The 19,565-nt window shown below is 46.2% G+C and overlaps 1 protein-coding gene across 1 annotated transcript; it reads right to left on the minus strand.

The window, feature by feature from the left end:
* Positions 1–705: 705 nt before the first annotated feature.
* Positions 706–18,578, minus strand: NT5C1A (5'-nucleotidase, cytosolic IA). The gene is made up of 6 exons (XM_030218898.1): positions 18,134–18,578; positions 10,056–10,223; positions 8,769–8,898; positions 6,778–6,900; positions 5,869–6,053; positions 706–2,110 (listed from the first exon to the last, which is right to left on the minus strand). The coding sequence occupies exons 1-6, from the start codon at positions 18,227–18,229 to the stop codon at positions 1,745–1,747; spliced, it is 1,068 nt and encodes a 355-aa protein (XP_030074758.1). The 5' UTR covers positions 18,230–18,578; the 3' UTR covers positions 706–1,744.
* Positions 18,579–19,565: the final 987 nt, after the last annotated feature.

Raw genomic sequence — 19,565 nt, forward strand, 5'->3', positions numbered from 1 at the left:
CATAGTTCGCCCTCATAACTGCCAACTGTGTACATGTAAATAAAAATTTGCAGGCACGTGTGCGCATATAATACACAATATGGAAACCTGGCCAGCATAAGACATACACATTTGTGAAGACACCTGATCACAACAGCCAACATATGAACATGTATGTCGGATACAAGAGAGAATATGCACATTCCTGCAGAGCAAATACAACTACACAGAAAATGAATAAAGACCTCTGAAAATGCAGAGTGCTATACACGGTTCTAGGTCAGCTCCTACCTGGACAGTTCCCACCACACCAGGGAGGACAATTCCCACTCGTAACCCAAAAAATACAAAACACATTAGGACAAGTAATCTCCCTCCGTTTTCTCTTCCAGATCATTTGGAGGGGGGGGGGGAGAAGTACCCCCTCACAGCCCCCTACATTTTCTTTTACACATCCCTTTCCCCTTCCAGACATGCAGTTCATGTGGAGGGGGGCAATGCCCCCCACACACCCCAAAACTAGGTTTCAACCTAATTCATGTTTAATCTGGGATCTGAATACAATAAGTAAATAAATAAATAGATAAATAAAAAATGCAGTTCATGTTGGGGAGGGGGCAATGTCCACCACACCTCCCCAAACTAAGTTTCAACCTAATTCAGCCGCTCCAAATGGCACACAGATTACGATTTATAACAAATTACTTCTCTACCTATGAAAAGTTATTCTGTTATTATACGTCCTCTGTGTACATCTGTCTGCTGCTCTAACCTCCTTGTTTCAGACACCGTTAAAAAAACCAAACCTCCAGGACTTACGGGACCCGATACAAGAAAGAAGCTACAGTTGGTATAAAAAAACGTAAAAAAAAAGGATAGGGAGGGTGGAAAATGACCAGGGGGGAAAGGTCCTTGGTGGGAATTATCCCCCTTAAGAGGGAATTGCCTCGGGGGGGGGGGGGGGGGGGGGAGGGAAGTGGTAGGTGCGAACTGTCCAGGTGGGAACTTGTCTAATACCCTATACAAAACACCTGCTTTAGCCAAAATGCACAGGCTCAACTCCAACTCTGATAAAATGTCACTGTAATGAAAGTGCAGGGACTCAGCTGTTATTGTGATTAATGTGCAGGGCCAGAGCTAGCTCTGGAGTCAGCTCTTGTTAAGCTAATGTGCTTTGGATTAACTCCTGATATCTTGAAAGCGTAGGGACTCAGCTCGTGTTGTGATTAAAGTGCTTCAGATGAACTCTTGGTGTCATGAAAGCATAGGGACTTAGCTCGTGTTGTGATTAAAGTGCTTCAGATGAACTCTTGGTGTCATGAAAGCGTAGGGACTCAGCTCCTGTTGTGATTAAAGTGCTTCAGATGAACTCTTGGTGTCATGAAAGCGTAGAGACTCAGCTCCTGCTGTGATTAAAGTGCTTCAGATGAACTCTTGGTGTCATGAAAGCGTAGGGACTCAGCTCCTGTTGTGATTAAAGTGCTTCAGATGAACTCTTGGTGTCATGAAAGCGTAGAGACTCAGCTCCTGCTGTGATTAAAGTGCTGCAGATCAGTTTGTGTTGTAGTGGAAGTGCTGGAACTGGACTAATAAAAGTGCTGTGACTCAAGTCCTGATTTCGACCTCATGTTTCTGGGACTGTATTAGCTGACTTAATGGAGGGAGGCAGTGATAAGGTGTAAGAGGATGTGGCGTTTCCAATGGGCATTAACTTAATACCAGTACTAGAAAGAAACAGTGCATGAATGGAAGTCTCAGAGCTGTATTATTCCAAGCTCTTGGTAGGTTTCTCTTCTGTTGTCCGCTTGTATTTCTGTGCTACACCATACGGCACGTGTGCTGCAACAGTCCCCATCTCTTTGGCCCCTTCTACATGAAACATCTGGTCATCAAAGAAAATATGTGGCCGAATTTTCTCCAGAAGAGGCCCTTTAGGGGCTCCGGCAAGGAACAGGGCCTCATCTGTCTCCAGTCCCCAACTCCGAAGAGTCTTTAGTGCACGAGCGCCTGAACTGGCAGCACTCCGGGCTGTCACCAGATAGGTTCGAATCGGACACTCCATCCTCAGACCTTTGCAGTAAAACTTTTTCTGTAGTTTTCCCAGTGCTTCCAAGAAGCCCTTTAAGGGGCCCTGTGTATGAAAATGATATGTTATCATTAGATGTTTCAATTAATAAACCCCTTTCCAGTACATGCACTCTAGACCTGGGTATCCTGGCTGTACCCTTCCCTATATCTCCATGACAGAAACACAGGAATAGGCTTCTTTCTCTCCTCAACCAGTAAACCACTCATCCTCTCTGAAATTAAATATAAATCTAACCGAAAAAGGGAAATACTAATAAACTTGTTTATTTGTAACTGCCAGTTCTGTTAACTCTAGTACTGCTGCTTTAACATAATGCTTCTTAACTTTCTCCTGGCTGTGCTGCTACCACCACAGTTGCCCCCCCCCCCTACATGTGTGCTTGGGGGCAGGATGTAGTTGGCAGTTCGGAGTACACATGGGTTCGAAGGCCCTCTGCTGTCCTGCTTCTTTTATGGTTATTGTTGCTGCTGCAGCTCTCAGGCAAATGTGGCAGCCACGCAGCAGTGGTAATGGTGAGCTGGTAGATGCAGGGTTGGAAGGGAGATCGGGGAGGGTCAGAAGGTTGGAGAGGAGATTCTACACTGGGGTCAAACAGAAGCAGAGGTCAGCATTGTAGAAGCTTTTTTTTTTATTGGGGGGGGGGGGGGGGTATTTCACCAAATGGCAGCATCAGCCCTGCACCTGCCTGGTGGCACATCTAGCCAGTTAGATCTTCAGGATTTCAATTTTTTGTTACATTTGTATCCCGCGCTTTCCCACTCATGGCAGGCTCAATGCGGCTTACATGGGGCAATGGAGGGTTAAGTGACTTGCCCAGAGTCACAAGGAGCTGCCTGTGCCTGAAGTTCCTCAGTTCCCCAGGACCAAAGTCCACCACCCTAACCACTAGGCCACTCCTCCACTGTTGCTACTATTTGAGATTCTACATGGAATGTTGCTATTCCACTAGCAACATTCCATGTAGAAGTCGGCCCTTGCAGATCACCAATGTGGCTGCGCAGGCTTCTGCTTCTGTGGGTCTGACGTCCTGCACTAGCATCATTCCATGTAGAATCTCCAATAGTATCTATTTTATTTTTGTTACATTTGTACCCTGCGCTTTCCCACTCATGGCAGGCTCAATGCGGCTTACATGGGGCAATGGAGGGTTAAGTGACTTGCCCAGAGTCACAAGGAGCTGCCTGTGCCTGAAGTGGGAATCAAACTCAGTTCCTCAGTTCCCCAGGACCAAAGTCCACCACCCTAACCACTAGGCCACTCCTCCTGAATGTATATGAGATACATTTGCGTAATTTGGAGGATGCATTGTACGTAAATCTGTCTTACACATATTCATTGTGGTAGATCTGAAAATATGACTGGCGGGATGTGCTTCCGTGCAGTGGTTTAACTTTACCAAGTAGAGTCACGTGACCCAGGTGCACAGGGAGTTCAGCAGTGCGTTTTTTTTTCTAGCGAAAAAGGTGCCAGTACTCAAATGCCAGGCCACCCTTCAGGGGTGGGGTGATCACTGAGGGACCCACCCCACAATAGCCAGGGCAGAATTGGTGTGTAGAGCCTGAGCTCTTTCATTAAAACTTGGGGACCATGAGTCAATTTTAGCAGGCAATGGAAAAGGTGCCGGTACTCAGTTCCCCCAAGTACCACCTGAAAAAAAGCCCTGGCGTTCAGGAACAGGAAGTAGAAGTAAAAAAGAAAGACACCATGATGGACACCAAAGCCAAAGGAGCAAGAAGAGTGTCTCCACTGTGTAGGAATGTCTGAAGTTCATAATTTATTTTATACACTGTCTTACAAATTAATACAAATCACTGTGGTTTACAATATAATTATACAAAAAAACCAGTGGCGTTCCTAGCCTGCATGGCACCCGGGGCGGATCGCTGATGCGCCCCCCCCCCCCAGCAAAATGAAACCCCCCCAGGGTGCAAGCCACTGGGGGGGGTGCCGCGGCGCACGCCTGTCAGCTCCGAAAAGTTCCCTAACTTCACTTGTTCGCTGCAGCTCCCTCTGCCCCGGAACAGGAAGTAACCTGTTCCGGGGCAGAGGGAGCTGCAGTGCAGCAAACGAGCGAAGATAGCGAACTCGGAGCCAGGCGCTCGCCGCAGCACCCCCCAGCAGCGTGCACCCTGGGTGGACCGCCCCCACCGCCCCCTCCTTGGTACGCCACTGAAAAACACCAAACAAGAGGAAAGGAAAATGAATTACTCAGCAATAATTATCCAGGATGACTATGAATAAACCAGAGACACAGAGGGAAAAGGGTACATTTAATCTGACTCAGATCTAGGAATGGCTTGAGCAATGTAACAGCAATATCAGCCAGTCACATCAAAAGACTCTTTGAATAGACCTCAGAATTTGGCTGTTTAATCAGCTTTTCATAATCTTATTTCAAAAATATAGTAGCCATAAGCACAATCCAAGTGCAAAGAAAGCCAGTGTCTAAGTAGGCTGCATCTCCAGAAAGATGACAGTGGTTTTCTTTGCGCTTGGATTGTGCTGCTGTCTTGATTTTACCTTAGGATATTAATGAAAACACGTGACTCAATGCTATTATGCCCGTTGTATGTTGGATCATTGTGGTGGAATTCATTACTTTGAGGGGCATAATCGAACCCCGCCCAAGTTTTCCTGAGGACGTCCTCGGAGGACATCCCTGCGAAGGGGCGGGGAAACCCGTATTATCAAAACAAGATGGGCGGCCATCTTTCGTTTCGATAATACGGTCGGGGACGCTCAAATCTCAACATTTAGGTCGACCTTAGAGATGGTTGTCCCCGATTTTCAGCGATAATGGAAACCGAGGTGCTCATCTCAGAAACGACCAAATCCAAGCCATTTGGTCATGGGAGGAGCCAGCATTTGTAATGCACTGGTCCCCCTGACATGTCAGGACACCAACTGGGCACTGCAGTGGACTTCAGAAAAAGCTCCCAGGTGCATAGCTCCCTTACCTTGTGTGCTGAGCCCCCAACCCCCCCCAAACCCACTCCCCACATCTGTACACCACTACCATAACCCTTAGGGATGAAGGGGGGCACCTAGATGCGGGTACAGTGGGTTTCTGGTGGGCTCACATTTACCACCACAAGTATAACAGGTAGGGGGGATGGGCCTGGGTCTGCCTGCCTGAAGTGCACAGCAGTACCCACTAAAACTGCTCCAGGGACCTGCATACTGCTGTCATGGAGCTGGGTATGATATTTGAGGCTGGCATAGAGACTGGAAAAAATATTTAAACATTTTTTTAAGGGTGGGAGGGGGTTATTGACCACTGAGGGAGTAAGGGGAGGTCATCCCCAATTCCCTCCGGTGGTCATCTGGTCATTTAGGGCACATTTTTGTGGCTTGGTCGTAAAAAAAAAAAAAGGACCAAGTAAAGTCGGCCAAGTGTTCATCAGGGACGCCCTTCTTTTTTCCATTATCGCCCAAGTCCCGTCTTCACTATGCTTCCGACGCCCCCGTGAACTTTGGTCGTCCTCGCGACAGAAAGCAGTTGAGGATGCCCAAAATCTGCTTTTGATTATGCCAATTTGGGCGACCCTGGGAGATGGATGCCCATCTCCCAATTTGTGTCGAAAGATGGGCGCCCTTCTCTTTTGAAAATAAGCACGTTTGTGACCCCCGATGAAGGCGTGAGCAGGAACATGGTCGTGTTGGGTCGTTGTTATATCTTTCTGCGAAAGATGCTTGAATAATAAACTTCAGACATACATAGTGGAGACTATCTTTTCTTGTTTTGCAGGAAATGCAGACACAGGGATAGGAAGTGTACGAAATAGATCATGAGGAAGTACCTGAGCCAGAGGTTTGTTTTCATACGTTTTTTCATGCTCGAAGAACTTGTCAAGTCCATGTGCTTTGACGATCTGCTCAGACTCATCAGAAAAGAGGACAGCGTCACCATCAAAGGCCACCCGAAGCTGCTGCTCACAGACCTGCACCTCCTTACTGGGGCTGAAGATTGTGGCAGCTGCAATTCCTACCATAATGAAATAGAAAGTGGGAAAAGTGCTCTCCACCGAACACTATCCTCATTCATTCCTGTTATAATATAAATGTTTTCAGCCAGTTACTAAAGCTCAAATGCTTTCCACAGCCACAGTGATTATTAACCCTAAACCCCTTTCATACAGACGGTATTAACCCTAGAAGTGCTTATGTTTAGGAATTCACAACAGAGTTTCCTATGCACACACACACTTAGTATTAACCCAAAAGCTCCTGCCATACACACCCAGATTCTAATATGGCTCTAGAAATATGCACACAAATTAATTGACTAATGAGCTTGCGACAAACTGTTGAAGTTAATTGGCAATCATTATTAGAATTTGCGTACGCACCTGGCTGCAGGCTAGTCTATAAGGCAGCACGCCTAACTCCCCTAGTGTGTAACTGAAGTGGGTGTGGCCATGGGAGGGGCATGTGCGTGTCACAGGCATTCCAACAGGTTGAACACATAGGCATGGAATACTGGGTCTGCGCATTCAACTCGGACACCAGGATTCAGCACAAAGCAGCACTGTATAACGGGCAACACGCCCTTTATAGTATCATGCTTAGCCCTAGTCTTTTCTGGCATCCATTTCTGAATGTGAGTCTCAACCCTAGACCGTCTCCTATAGTCGCAGTGAGAATTAATCCTAATCCCTATGACACAGTGAATATTGAAGGTAGGTTCCACTTCTGTCTCTGTTCCTCACCCTCTTGAATTGCTTCCTGCACTTTCTGGGAATCGGAGGAGAGATAAAGATTGGTGTGATATGCTTTCAAGTAACCAATGGGGCTGTTGCCCCCGGTCATGCAGAACCGTTCGATGAATAGATCTGACGAGGAAAAAGAAGATACATCTGTTATTTTGAGATGTGATTATGTCTCACGAACAGTACATATTCATATTAGCAGTAGTGAAACTGGCACAGTCTAAGCTCATGCTGTTCCTTACTCTGTTGAGGCCCAGGGCTAAGGACATGTTGCTGTATCAGCTCTGTAAGGGCAGCAAGCTCGGGATGCCTGAGACCTTAGGCTCAGCTCATCTGGTTCTGTAAAATCCCTGTGCTGGGTGCAGGGGCAAAGACTCAGGGCAAGATGCACTAAAGACTCCTTAAAGCCCTTTCCTTACCGATTCTCTTAGCGAATCAGTAAGGAACGGGCATGCATCAAGGAATAAGAATGCAAATGAGCTGCTCGTTGTAGCTCACTTGCATTCTCTATTCCATCGTTAAACAGTCGGCCAATCGGCCGGTCGAGCATGCGCAGAGCAGCCAAGCGTTATGCTGGCTGCTCTGCGCATGCCAAATACGCGGCGCTGCTCACCCCCTCCGATGCAGCTCGATCCAGAGGACAGTGCAGTTGAGGATGCCCATCCAAAAAAAACGTCCATTTTGGCCGTCATTCCCCCCCTGCAATAATAAAAACGTCTTTTTTGGCAGTGCTTCACTCAGCTGAGAGACCAGGAAGTCTCTGAGCCAATCACAGCGCGTTTAGCTCGGCTGAACGCGCTGTGATTGGCTCAGGGACTTCCAGGTCTCAGCTGAGTGAAGCACTGCCAAAAAAGACGTTTTTATTATTGCGGGGGGGGGGGGGGTGATTAGCAGGGAAACCTCTTCTTCTTCAGGGTTCAGAAGCAGGGTTAAAGCCTGCGGGGGGGGGGGGGTGACGTTTTTTTTTTTTTTTAAGCAGAGCGTTTTTGTGTTCCCCGATTTCTTTTTTTGTTACTTTGGGCCAAGTTTTATCCCGCGCAGCCCCAACAAGAGGTACAGACCTCTCGTTAGATTTTCCAGCATTAAGGCGATTGGAAAAGGTTAGTGCATCTCATTACAATAGGGTTTCTACACAATTTGCTCATCTGCATTCCGTTTTCGTTAGCTGCTACATTGTAGGAAAAAAGTCTTTAGTGCATGCCAGGGTTTACTTCTTGCTCGTTAAGGGCTCCTTAAGTTTAGTGCATCTGGCCCTAAGTTGCTTGAGACAGCTGGCTCTGTAGAAGCCCCAGACTCAAGGCACCAGTTTTCTACAGTCCATTTGAGTCCTAGCCTCAGGGCAAATGGTTCATAGGGATCCCAAGCTCAGAACACTTGGCTGTGTCGGGTCTCCAGTCTCTGGACATCAAGGGTCTGATTTTCTAACTATTTTGTAAAGACAATGTGGGCCTCTGTATGTCTTTTATTTTCTATATTTCTACCCCACATTTTCCAATCCAGCTGTCAGTTCAATATGGCTTACAGGTGAGTTTTTACTCTGTATGTTTACTTGCATAATTTATTAAAAGTATGCTGTGTCTGATCTGCCCAGACTCCACCTCCAGAAATGTCTACATGCTTAACAGCTAAAAGTAGGCACACAGTTTCCTATGCAAGTCTACCTTTTCGGACTGGAGGAGTGCAGCAGACTTTGATCCTAGGGAACTGGGTTCAATTCCCATTGCAGCTCCTTGTGACTCTGGGCAAGTCACTTAACCCTCCATTGCCCCAGGTACAAATAAGTAACCTGTATATAATATGTAAACTGCTTTGAATGTAGTTGCAAAAACCACAGAAAGGCAGTGATATATCAAGTCCTATTTTCCTTTCCCTGTCCTTAGATGTGGTCACACAACTTTATAAAATCCCTTTTCCATATGTAAAACAGGTTTTCCATGTTGAAAAGTCTTTAGAAAATTGCCTCTAAAATGCCTAACTGACTTTTCACTTACTGTAATGGTTTATGGTGTTAATCAGCCGAACCCCCACTTGAGCGTGATTATTTGTCACCAGAACAATATCAAAGAGATCCTCACTGTCAGGATATATTTCTCGCAGGTGGGCATTCACTGCTTCCAGGGCCTGTGGTGTAGAAGAAAGGAAATTGTTTCATCTGTGTCAGTGGGAAGCCTCAAAGGCAGTGGCGTACCAATTGGGGGGGGGGTGGGGGCGGTCCGTCCCGGGTGCATGCCGCTGGGTGGGTGCCGTGGTGCACGCCTGTTGCCCTGTCTCCGAGTTCGCAATTCGCATGTGAACACTACTTCGCCTCATGCTAACAGGTTAGTGCGTGGCTAGCACGTTAGCCCTCGAGGTAGGGGCTCAGCGTGTGGCCATTATTGGAAAAATTATTGGAAAAATAGAAAAAGCTTCCTTTTACTGGCAGCAGTAAAAGTGGCCTCAGCATGCAGGAAAGACCAACGTTGGGGCTACCTCAGACCACTGTCTAGCCCTGCTTGGTAAAAGGGTCCCTATATTTTAACAATTAAAGGTCTCGCTGTGTATGCAGCCTTTTTCTGACTTAATTTTAGCATTTTTGTTTTGTTTTTGGTTGTGCTGCAGGACTTCTGGGTGTGTTTTCTGTTGTCTTATCTATTAGATTGATAATTACAACTTTGGTGGCAAGGAGATTTTGTTTTATCTTTGCTAACCTTCTACAGTGGTTATGCAGGTCTATGATGGTTGTTGTTAATGATTATATGTGTTTTAGTTATTTTCTTTTCTTTTATGACCCATGTTTTGTGTTTATGCTTATTAGGATATTTTTGATGATGTATGTTTAGGTATAGGCAGAAAATAAATTAAATATGGAAAAGGGGGCAGGGAAGTACGGAAGAGAGTCAAATTGTATTTGTTTATTTATTTGGAAAATATATATTCCACACCATCACACAGTTCTAGGCGGATTACATAAAAGCATAAACAAATTCCACATAACACACAAATACCTTATTAATACAAAAACAGCTTAAAATAGCAAATGTCTTAAAACATATTAAAACAAAATCGTGCATGGGTACTGGAAACAGGACAACCTGAAGGTGGACCAGCGGTGGATGATTGGACAGAGGGATGGACGAACGAACAAGATTGGGTTATCACTTGGATCTGTATTCTACTAATCCAGTCCTATTTCTACTGCATTTTGGGCAGGGTGGCAGGGGAGAGAGAAGTCTCTTTTATTGGCTTTGAGAGGCAGGAGAATTTTGACTAGATGTAGATGAGGAAAGATGAATTCTTACCTTCACAAAGGGGAAAGCTGCACCTGGTTTGAGAGGCTCATTTTCATGCTCCAGCTGATATTTCACATACTCTTCAAGCCCTCGTTCCCTGTAAATTTTCTGTTCTTCCTCCATACGGAAGAGGGCTAGTGAGGACACTGCGATGGTTATAGCATTTTGCGGCTTTGGCTGTGAGAGAAAAAAGAGCGAGGCTTTATCCAGGGTACAAGGGTTCTGCCGTCCCTGTAACACTTCTATTCCTGTAAACCAAGATCTCACTCACACTCACCTCCCAATAACACCTTTATCCATGTAAGCCAAGAGCTCACTCACCCTCACCTCCCAGTAACACCTTTATCCCTGACAGCCAAGAGCTCACTCACTCTCACCTCCCAGTAACACCTTTATCCCTGACAGCCAAGAGCTCACTCACCCTCACCTCCCAGTAACACCTTTATCCCTGACAGCCAAGAGCTCACTCATACTAACCTCACTTCTCAATAACATCTTTATCCCAGTCAGCAAAGAGCTCACTCACTCTCATTTCCCAGTAACATCTTTACTCCATGATCCCAGGCAGGAGCTTTCTCTCACCTCCCTATAATACCTCTGAGCTCTCTTTGTCCTCCAAGTAACACCTTGATCCCTGTCCCAGGCAGGGGTGCTCTCTAACCTCAATAGCTCCAGGTAGGTTACATTCAGATACAGTACATATTTTCCTGTCCCTAGAGGGCTCCTATTCTAAAAGTCTTTATCTGAAGTAATGGAGGAGGAAGTGATTTGCCCAAGATCATGAGGAGCAGCAGAGGGATTTGAACTTGGTTTCCTCGGTTCTCAGCCTGCTGCTCTAATCTTGAACTAAATGCAAATCCCTGGCCCAGGGGGTGTCAAACGCTGTCCTGGAGGGCTGCAAACCAATCTGAGCCTGCAAATAGGTGGGAAAATGTGGGATACAAGTGCAATAAATAAATAAATAATAAATCTGGTTTTCAGGGTATTCCTAATGAATATACATCGAATTATATTTACATACACTGGAAGCAGTGGGATATCCTGAAACTCAGGCTGGTTTAGGTCTCTCCAGGAGTCCAATTTAATGCCTCTGCTTAACCTCTTTCAATCCTTGTCTCAGCTCTGAGCTCTCCACCCCCCCTTTCCTGTAATACTTTTGTTTCTGGGGATCTCTCTTTCACCTCATTATAAACCTCTACCCCATCCCAGTCAGGAGCTTGCACTCAGCCTCCCTTGAGCACCTTTATCTCTGTTCCAGATATGAGCCCTTTTTTATCTGGGATAAGAGCAGCCTAGTGGTTGTAGCAGCAAACTGGACACCATATTAAAATCCTTCATCTCCCACTGACACTCATTGTGACATTGGAGAAGTTATTTCACCCTCCACCACCTCAGACACAAATTTAGATTGTGTGAGGTCCCTTAGCAGAGACTTACTCACCTTCAGCTCAGAGTTGAGAGATGTGGTAGCCGTGTTAGTCCACTTTTAAAGGTAATCAACAGAAATAAAATAAAACATAGAAAAGAAAATAAGATGATGCCTTTTTTATTGGACTTACAATACATTTTTTGATTAGCTTTCAAAAGTAGCCCTTCTTCATCAGATAGAAAGCTAATCAAAAATGTATTAAGTTAGTCCAATAAATAAGGTATCATCTTATTTTCTTTCTATTGATTAGCTCAGAGTTGGAAAGATGAGTATGTAAATCTAAAAATCCAATCTACTTCTCTGTGACACTGTTCAGAAGGAGGAAGAAAGGAGAAAAGAAGAGCCCCTGGCAGGGGGGAGAGAGGGAGACCTTGGTTAAGGTTGAGTTTGAAGTATTTCCTGTCTCAGTGCCAGAGATTCTTTCTCACGCTGATGCCAAAAATATTTGGGCAGTCAGACCTTGTTTGCATAAGACTGAAAAACAAGGGCTTATTGTACAATGGAAGTCTGAAATAAAGAAATATGTATATCAGATGAGATCTGAAGCAAGATGTAACATACAGGCTCATTTTTGAAAGTGATCGCCGGCGATCTTCTGACACAAATCGGGAGATCACCGGCGATCTCCTGATTCCAGCCAAATTGGCATTATCGAAAGCCGATTTTGGCCGGCCCCAACTGCTTTGTCATCGCAGCGCTGGCCAACCTTCAAGGGGGTGTGTTAGTAGGGTAGTGAAGGCGGGGCGGGGGCGTGGGTACAAGATGGCCGGCTTCGCCTTATAATGGAAAAAAAGAAGCAGGTTCAAACAAGCATTTCGCCGGCCAGACTTGCTCCATTTATTTTTAGGACCAAGTCTGGGAAAAGTGCCCCAACTGACCAGATGACCACCGGAGAGAAGCGGGGATCACCACCCCTTACTCCCCCAGTGGTCACCAACCCCTCCCACCCAAAAAAAAACTAAAACTTTTTTTGCCAGCCTGTATACCAGCCTGAAATGTCAAACCCAGCTCCTTGACAGCAATATGCAGGTCCCTGGAGCAGTTTTTAGTGGGTGCAGTGCACTTCAGGCAGGTGGACCCAGGCCCATCCCCCCCTACCTGTTACACTTGTGGTGGTTAATGTAGAGCCCTCCAAAATCTACTGTACCCACATGCAGATGCCCCCTTTAAGCCCTTAGGGCTATGGTAATGGTGTAGAGTTGTGGCGAGTGGGTTTTGGGGAGGGGGGATTTGGGGGGTCTCAGCACCCAAGGTAAGGGTGCTATGCACCTGGAACCTATTTGGGTTTTTTTTTTTTTAACTTTTTTGAAGTCCCCCCTAGGGTGCCCGGTTGGTGTCCTGGCATGTGAGGAGGGCCAGTGCACTATAAATGCTGGCTCCTCCCACGCCCAAATGCCTTGCAATTCGCCGGGTTTCAGATGGCCGGGTCCGGTTTCCATTATGGCTGAAAACCGAAGCCGGCCATCTCATATCAACCCGGCGATTCGCCGGTGATCCTACTCTAAACCCGGCGAGCGATTTGGCCGGCGCCAAGCATATTTCGAAAATACGCTTGGCTCTTCAACTCGCCAGCCATCGATTTGGCTGGCGCCGTTCGATTATGCCCCTCATAGTAACAGAGTAGATGATGGCAGAGAAAGACCTGTACAGTCCATCCAGTCTGCCCAACAAGATAAACTCAAATGTGCTACTTTTTGTGTATACCTGACCTTGATTTGTTTCTGCTATTTTCAGGCACAGACCGTAGAAATCTGCCCAGCACTAGCCCCGCCTCCCAACACCGGCTCTGCCACCCAATCTCCGCTAAGCTTCTGAGGATCCATTCCTTCTGAACAGGATTCCTTTATGTTTATCCCACACATTTTTGAACTCCGTTACCTTTTTCATCTCTACCTCCCGCAGGAGGGTATTCCAAATATCCACCACTCTCTCTGTGAAAAAATACTTCCTGACATTTTTCTTGAGTCTGCCCCCCTTCAATCTCATTTCATGTCCTCTAGTTCTACTGCCTTCCCATCTGTGGAAAAGGTTTGTTTGCGGATTAATACCTTTCAAATATTTGAACGTCTGTATCATATCACCCTTGTTTCTCCTTTCCTTCAGGGTATACATGTTCAGGTCAGCAGGTCTCTCCTCATATGTTTTGTAACGTAAATCCCATACCATTTTTGTAGCTTTTCTTTGCACCGCTTCAATTCTTTTTACATCCTTAGCAAGATACAGCCTCCAAAAGTGAACACAATACTCCAGGTGGGGCCTCACCAATGACTTATACAGGGGCATCAACACCTCCATTCTTCTGCTGGTCTGTGGATTTCTACTCCCTAAGTGCATCACTTTGCATTTCTTCGCATTGAATTTTAATTGCCAAACCTTAGTCCATTCTTCTAGCTTCCGCATATCCTTTTTCATGTTTTCCACTCCCTCCTGGGTGTCCACTCTGTTACAAATCTTAGTATCATCTGCAAAAAGGCAAACTTTACCTTCTAACCCTTTGGCAATGTCACTCACAAATATATTGAACAGAATCGGCCCCAGCACCAATCCCTGAGGCACTCCATTACTCACCTTTCCCTCATCCGAGTGAATTCCATTAACCACCACCCTCTGGCGTCTGTCCATCAACCAGTTTCTAATCCAGTTCACCACGTCGGGTCCTATCTTCAGCCTGTCAAGTTTATTTAAGAGCCTCCTGTGGGGAATCGTGTCAAAAGCTTTGCTGAAATCTAAGTAGATTACGTCTATAGCACGTCCATGATTCAATTCATAGTAACATAGTAGATGACGGCAGAAAAAGACCTGCACGGTCCATCAGTCTGCTCAACAAGATAAACTCATATGTGCTACTTTTTGTGTATACCTTACCTTGATTTGTACCTGTCCTTTTCAGGGCACAGACCGTAGAAATCTGCCCAGCACTATCCCTGCCTCCCAACCACCAGCCCCGCCTCCCACCACCGGTTCTGGCACAGACCGTATAAGTCTGCCCAGCATCATCCCCACCTCCCAACCACCAGTCCCGCCTCCCGCCACCGGCTCTGCCACCCAATCTTGGCTAAGCTCATTAGGATCCATTCCTTCTGAACAGGATTCCTTTATGTTTATCCCACACATGTTTGAATTCCGTTACCGTTTTCATTTCCACCACCTCCCGCGGGAGGGCATTCCAAGCATCCACTACTCTCTCCATGAAAAAATACTTCCTGACATTTTTCTTGAGTCTGCCCCCCTTCAATCTCATTTCATGTCCTCTCGTTCTACCGCCTTCGCATCTCCGGTCACCCAGTCAAAGAACTGACAATGAGATTCATTTGGCACGATTTACCTTTGGTAAAACCATGTTGTCTCTGATCTTGCAACTTATTGGCTTCCAGGAAATTCACTATCCTTTCCTTCAGCATGGCTTCCTTGCTTGATGGTTCAATCAGATTCAGTGTTTGGCCATGAGACAGATTTGGGTTTGATTCTTCAATCCCATTTTGGCTCCCTGTGCTAGGCCAGCCCATGGTTGTGAATGATGCAGAGACCCAACTCCTATCCTGCAGTCTCTCCTTCCCAGGCTTCAGGAGTAGGGCTAGAGCAGTGGTCTGAGAACCAGGGAAGTCAGGGTTCAAATCCTAGTTTTCCTACTTCACCCTTCTCTGCCTCAGGTGCCAAGTTAGGTCCTCTTTCATTAATATGCATTAATGTAATTTAACACATCCTTTCCATCCCTTTCAGGCTTCCCACTGACAGAGCCCTATTCTAAACTGTGCCTATTAAACAGCCATGAATGTAAGCTGAATTAACGTGTATTAATATCTTGCCCAGGGTTCTTCCTTTCTCCCACCATGCAGTCTCTCTCTCCCTCCCTCACTGCCACTATGTGGTCTATGCATCCTACCCTACATCTTGCACACTGTTCACTCTTCTTTCCATCATGCAGTCTCCCTTTCTGTCCCGCCCTCCCTCCCACCATGCAGACTTTCTCCCTCCCTCCATGTAGCCTCTGTCTGTCTGTCTCTCTCTCTCTCTCTCTCTCTCTCTCTCTCTCTCTCTCTCTTTCTCTTCCTCTCTCTCTCTCTCCCTCCCTCTCTCTCCTTTCTATCCTTCATCTTGCACACTGTTTTATCTCCTTTCTACTTTGCTCTCCAACTCCCAACCTAATGGTTAGAGCAGGGAAGCCACGTTTAAATCCCTCTTCCATTCGTTGCCATCTTGGGTACGTTATTCAAACCTTCGTTGCTCCAGGTACAAACTTAGATTATAAGCCCTGAAGAAACAGGAATATATCTACTCTACCTGAATGTAAATCTCCCTCTAACTTTCATCCTTCAGTCTTTTCTGTCATTTTGTAGTCTCTCCCTCTCTTCCCCCCCCCCCCCCCCCAACCTACAGTCTCTCTGCCTTTAAGTTCTTTTCTCTATGCCTGTGGTCTCTGCCTATCCAGAATTCAATGATCAAAACATTTCCTCCCTCCTCCCTGGTTATTTTGACTCAACATGAGAAGCAGAACAGTCAAATGGACAGGGGCAGCTGGGTCTGGTAACATGAAGACAGAGGTAGCACTTTAAAAGTTTTCCCAGGATCAGATTCAAGTTCAGATGTGATCAGTGTAAGTTTTGTAATGAATCTAAATACAAGGCTGATGCAAGTTTCTCTTTATGGGATTCTCCCCTGGGAAGCAGCAGGAGCATTTTCTGCAGAGGTGATGCAGCTGTCACTGTCCGAGTAATAGTGACCACAGCAAAGGTTTTTTCAAGAATTCCAACTGCATTTCCACAGTAACAACCATTATACAACCACCAAAGTATTTTCATCTGTTGCAATGAGTGAAACCACCACCTAAATTCCCACTGAGCACCGTCAGAGACAGAATTCTGGGCACAGTAAACCTTTGCACTGACCCAGCATAGAATATGTTATATTCTTATTTTTACCAGCAACAACGAAACACTTCAAGACAACAAACAATCATCTCTATTATTATTATTACTTGTTACATTTGTATCCCACATTGTCCCACCTTTTGCAGGCTCAATGTGGCTTACATATAACCGTTAACGGTTTGAACCACCATGTAACCCATAACCCTCTGTAAAACCAAATGTATATTCTCTTCTATTTCCACTATCCATGATGAATTGTAAGCCACATTGAGCCTGCAAAGAGGTGGGATAATGTGGGATACAAATGCAACAAATAAATAAATAAATAGTATGACTGAATACAAAGTGATATTGTGGTAGAATGAGGTACATATAAGGTAGGTACAGTTGGGGGGAACTTAGAGAGGAAAAGGGGGAAGAAGAGACAGGTAATATTTGTTACGGTCTTTGGTTACATTGTGTCGCAAGTGTCCAGGTATTTTTATGTTGGGTCGGTGGGGTATGCTCTTCTGAACAGGTCTGTCAGGTCTACATCATTACTAGATGTCAAACCACCCAAAACCAAGTGTCTGTGCCTGACCAGCACATCAACCACAACAATCATCTCTACAGCACCTACCAAATGTGAAACTACCCAAAACAAGTACATATTTTTCAGTTGAACAGGGTTTACAGAACTTTGGGGAGGAATGTTGAGCCCTGTCCAGCATGCATTTGCATGCTAGCAGGCCCTGCAGCCCCCACGCAGGAAACCTGACCCCACCCACCACCCCAGCCAGTGACACAACTTCATGGGGGCTGGAAATCTGGTGGATCTCCAGCTCCCCTAACCCCCCCTCGCACCCCAATAAAAAAAGCCCTGGTAGCTCAGTGGACCGCAAACACAAGCCCCCCAACCTGGTGGTCTATTGGCCCCATTTCCCGCCACCCCCCCCCTGCCTGAATGGCGGAAGAGGTACTACACTCCCTCCTCTTCCAATGCTGCCTTGAAAATCGCGGTGCCCAGCCCTGCCTAGTGCATCCTGGGATGCGCTGGGCGGGGCTTCATCACCATGTAAGGGAAAACTCATTTTCAAGGCGCATGCGTGGGCACAATCCTCCCGCACTTTTACCCTATGATCAGAGATAACAGTGTGCATAAATTTGCATGCTATTATCTCTGATCATTGGGGCGGTAAAGCCCCGCGCTGTTCCAGCGCTATTTTTAGAGCGCAGTTTGGAACTGCACCCAGGACAGCAGCAGGTTCTGGCTAATTCACAGATCCCCAGCCTAAGGGTAAAACAGAAACTGATCTTTCAGCACCCACCTAAGACAATGAAATAAGTCCCTTTAAAAGGAGCCTACAGCAGTTTACACCACTATCAGAGAAGTTGGTATTTCATTGGAAATTGACCCCCAAATCAGTATCAGCTATTGTCCAATTAATCTATAATTTATAAAATCAGGGGTTGTCTTTCTTCATATTTCTTCAGATGGTGATGTACAAAGAAGGGAAAACAAGATTTTCATCATGGTACAAATCTAGTACTATATAGGCGAAGAGGAAAGAGATTTACTGGGATAGCAGGAGGCTGCAGCCTGCCAGAAAAGGAGCTTTGCAGACCTCCGAGATCCTTTTCCAAGGTACCTCAGATCAGAGTTTTGGGCTAGTGAGAAGCTCCGGATGCATCGGCTCTTCTCATGCCTCCATCAAGCTCTTTCCTAGGCACATCGGGTAGAGATGGGGAGACTTTCAGCAGGTGAAGCATCACAGGGAGGAGGAGTAGGGGGGGGGGGAGGAAGAACTTACCGACTTGGGTCTGTGTTTCGGGGCCAGTGTATCATAGAAGGCTTTTGCTTCGTCCCCTCCGGGGCCGGGGTCTGCGGCTGATCCTGCTGAGCTCATGCCCCCCTCCTCTGGCCGTCCTTGTGCAGCTGCTGCAGCTCGGTGGGCACACAGTCTTTATATGGTGCCAGCGCAGGGAAGGGGGGGTCACAAACAGGAAACAGATGCAAAGGCTGCAGCAGGCAGAAGAGACCCTGAACGTCGATCTTCCTATGAAGGAGGAGGATCAGACCCAGCTGGGGATAAAAGAGCCAGATCAGTTGTTGCCATCCCTAGGAAATTCTCTCAACCAGAAGTGCAGAGATTGAAATTCTGATCACACTGACAGCAGCCTTAGAGAAAGTGCGCATCTCTATAGCATGAGAATAGCAGTAATTAGAGCAATTAAAACTGAACAGCCACACGCCATTCTAACAAGCTGGAACACCTCCTACTGGACTGGAAAGCAGCACATGTTAATCCGTCTTGCAGGCAGAAGATAGACCCGCACTAAATACAGACACAAGTGACTCACCAGTTAAAAATAGAAACAAGCAGAGAAAAACTGAAATGGATCCCCTCTCAAGGAGAAGGAGAACCAGAAATGCATTTCCTTCTGTACTGCATCAGTTTCGAAAGAAAGAAAGAGATGCACATTTCCCAAAATCAATAGAGAAAATACAAGATTTAATGCAAGTACTTATAGATGGTGCCTCTTGGCTAAAAACACAACCGGAGTGGTGAATAACTGCACCCATGTGCAAACAAGTGACAGCATACAATCATGTTGTGAGGAAATGCCTAGCCACCAGCCTGAGGTTACCCCACGGCCACTTAGAGTGTCTATCCCCAGCACAGCTCAGGGCCACCTGCACCTGCCACTTGTGCTCTACACTAGCACCCTCCTCCCACCGACTGGGTCACAACCGCCTCTGGGCGAGTCTCCCGCTCTCCAATTATTCCCAGTGATTTCTAGGTTACTGGAATCACACTCCCAACGGTCCCACAGTTCCCAGAAAGCACTCACGGACCCAACACACAAACCACCAGGATTCTTTATCAGTCCACACAGGCAGAACGAACAAACAATTGTGTTTATTCTCAGAACTTGGAACAACGGACAAAAAATACATAGTAACATAGTAGATGATGGCAGAAAAAGACCTGCATGGTCCATCTAGTCTGCCCAACAATTTGAACTCATATGTGCTACTTTATGTGTATAAGTAGTGCCATACTGGGAAAGACCAAAGGTCCATCTAGCCCAGCATCCTGTCACCGACAGTGGCCAATCCAGGTCAAGGGCACCTGGCACGCTCCCCAAACGTAAAAACATTCCAGACAAGTTATACCTAAAAATGCGGAATTTTTCCAAGTCCATTTAATAGCGGTCTATGGACTTGTCCTTTAGGAATCT

This window comes from Microcaecilia unicolor, chromosome 11, assembly GCF_901765095.1.
Source record: "Microcaecilia unicolor chromosome 11, aMicUni1.1, whole genome shotgun sequence".
Lineage (NCBI taxonomy): Eukaryota > Metazoa > Chordata > Amphibia > Gymnophiona > Siphonopidae > Microcaecilia > Microcaecilia unicolor.

What these genes read in the sequence shown, in the direction of transcription:
- NT5C1A (XM_030218898.1), bottom strand. Translation starts at nt 18,229, where the DNA reads ATGAGCTCAGCAGGATCAGCCGCAGACCCCGGCCCCGGAGGGGACGAA. An exon ending in CAGCTTTCCCCTTTGTGAAG is followed by an intron (nt 8,899 to 10,055) that starts GTAAGAATTCAT and finishes TCTACACCACAG; the next exon opens with GCCCTGGAAGCAGTGAATGC. An exon ending in AAAACAAACCTCTGGCTCAG is followed by an intron (nt 2,111 to 5,868) that starts GTACTTCCTCAT and finishes TTTCATACACAG; the next exon opens with GGCCCCTTAAAGGGCTTCTT.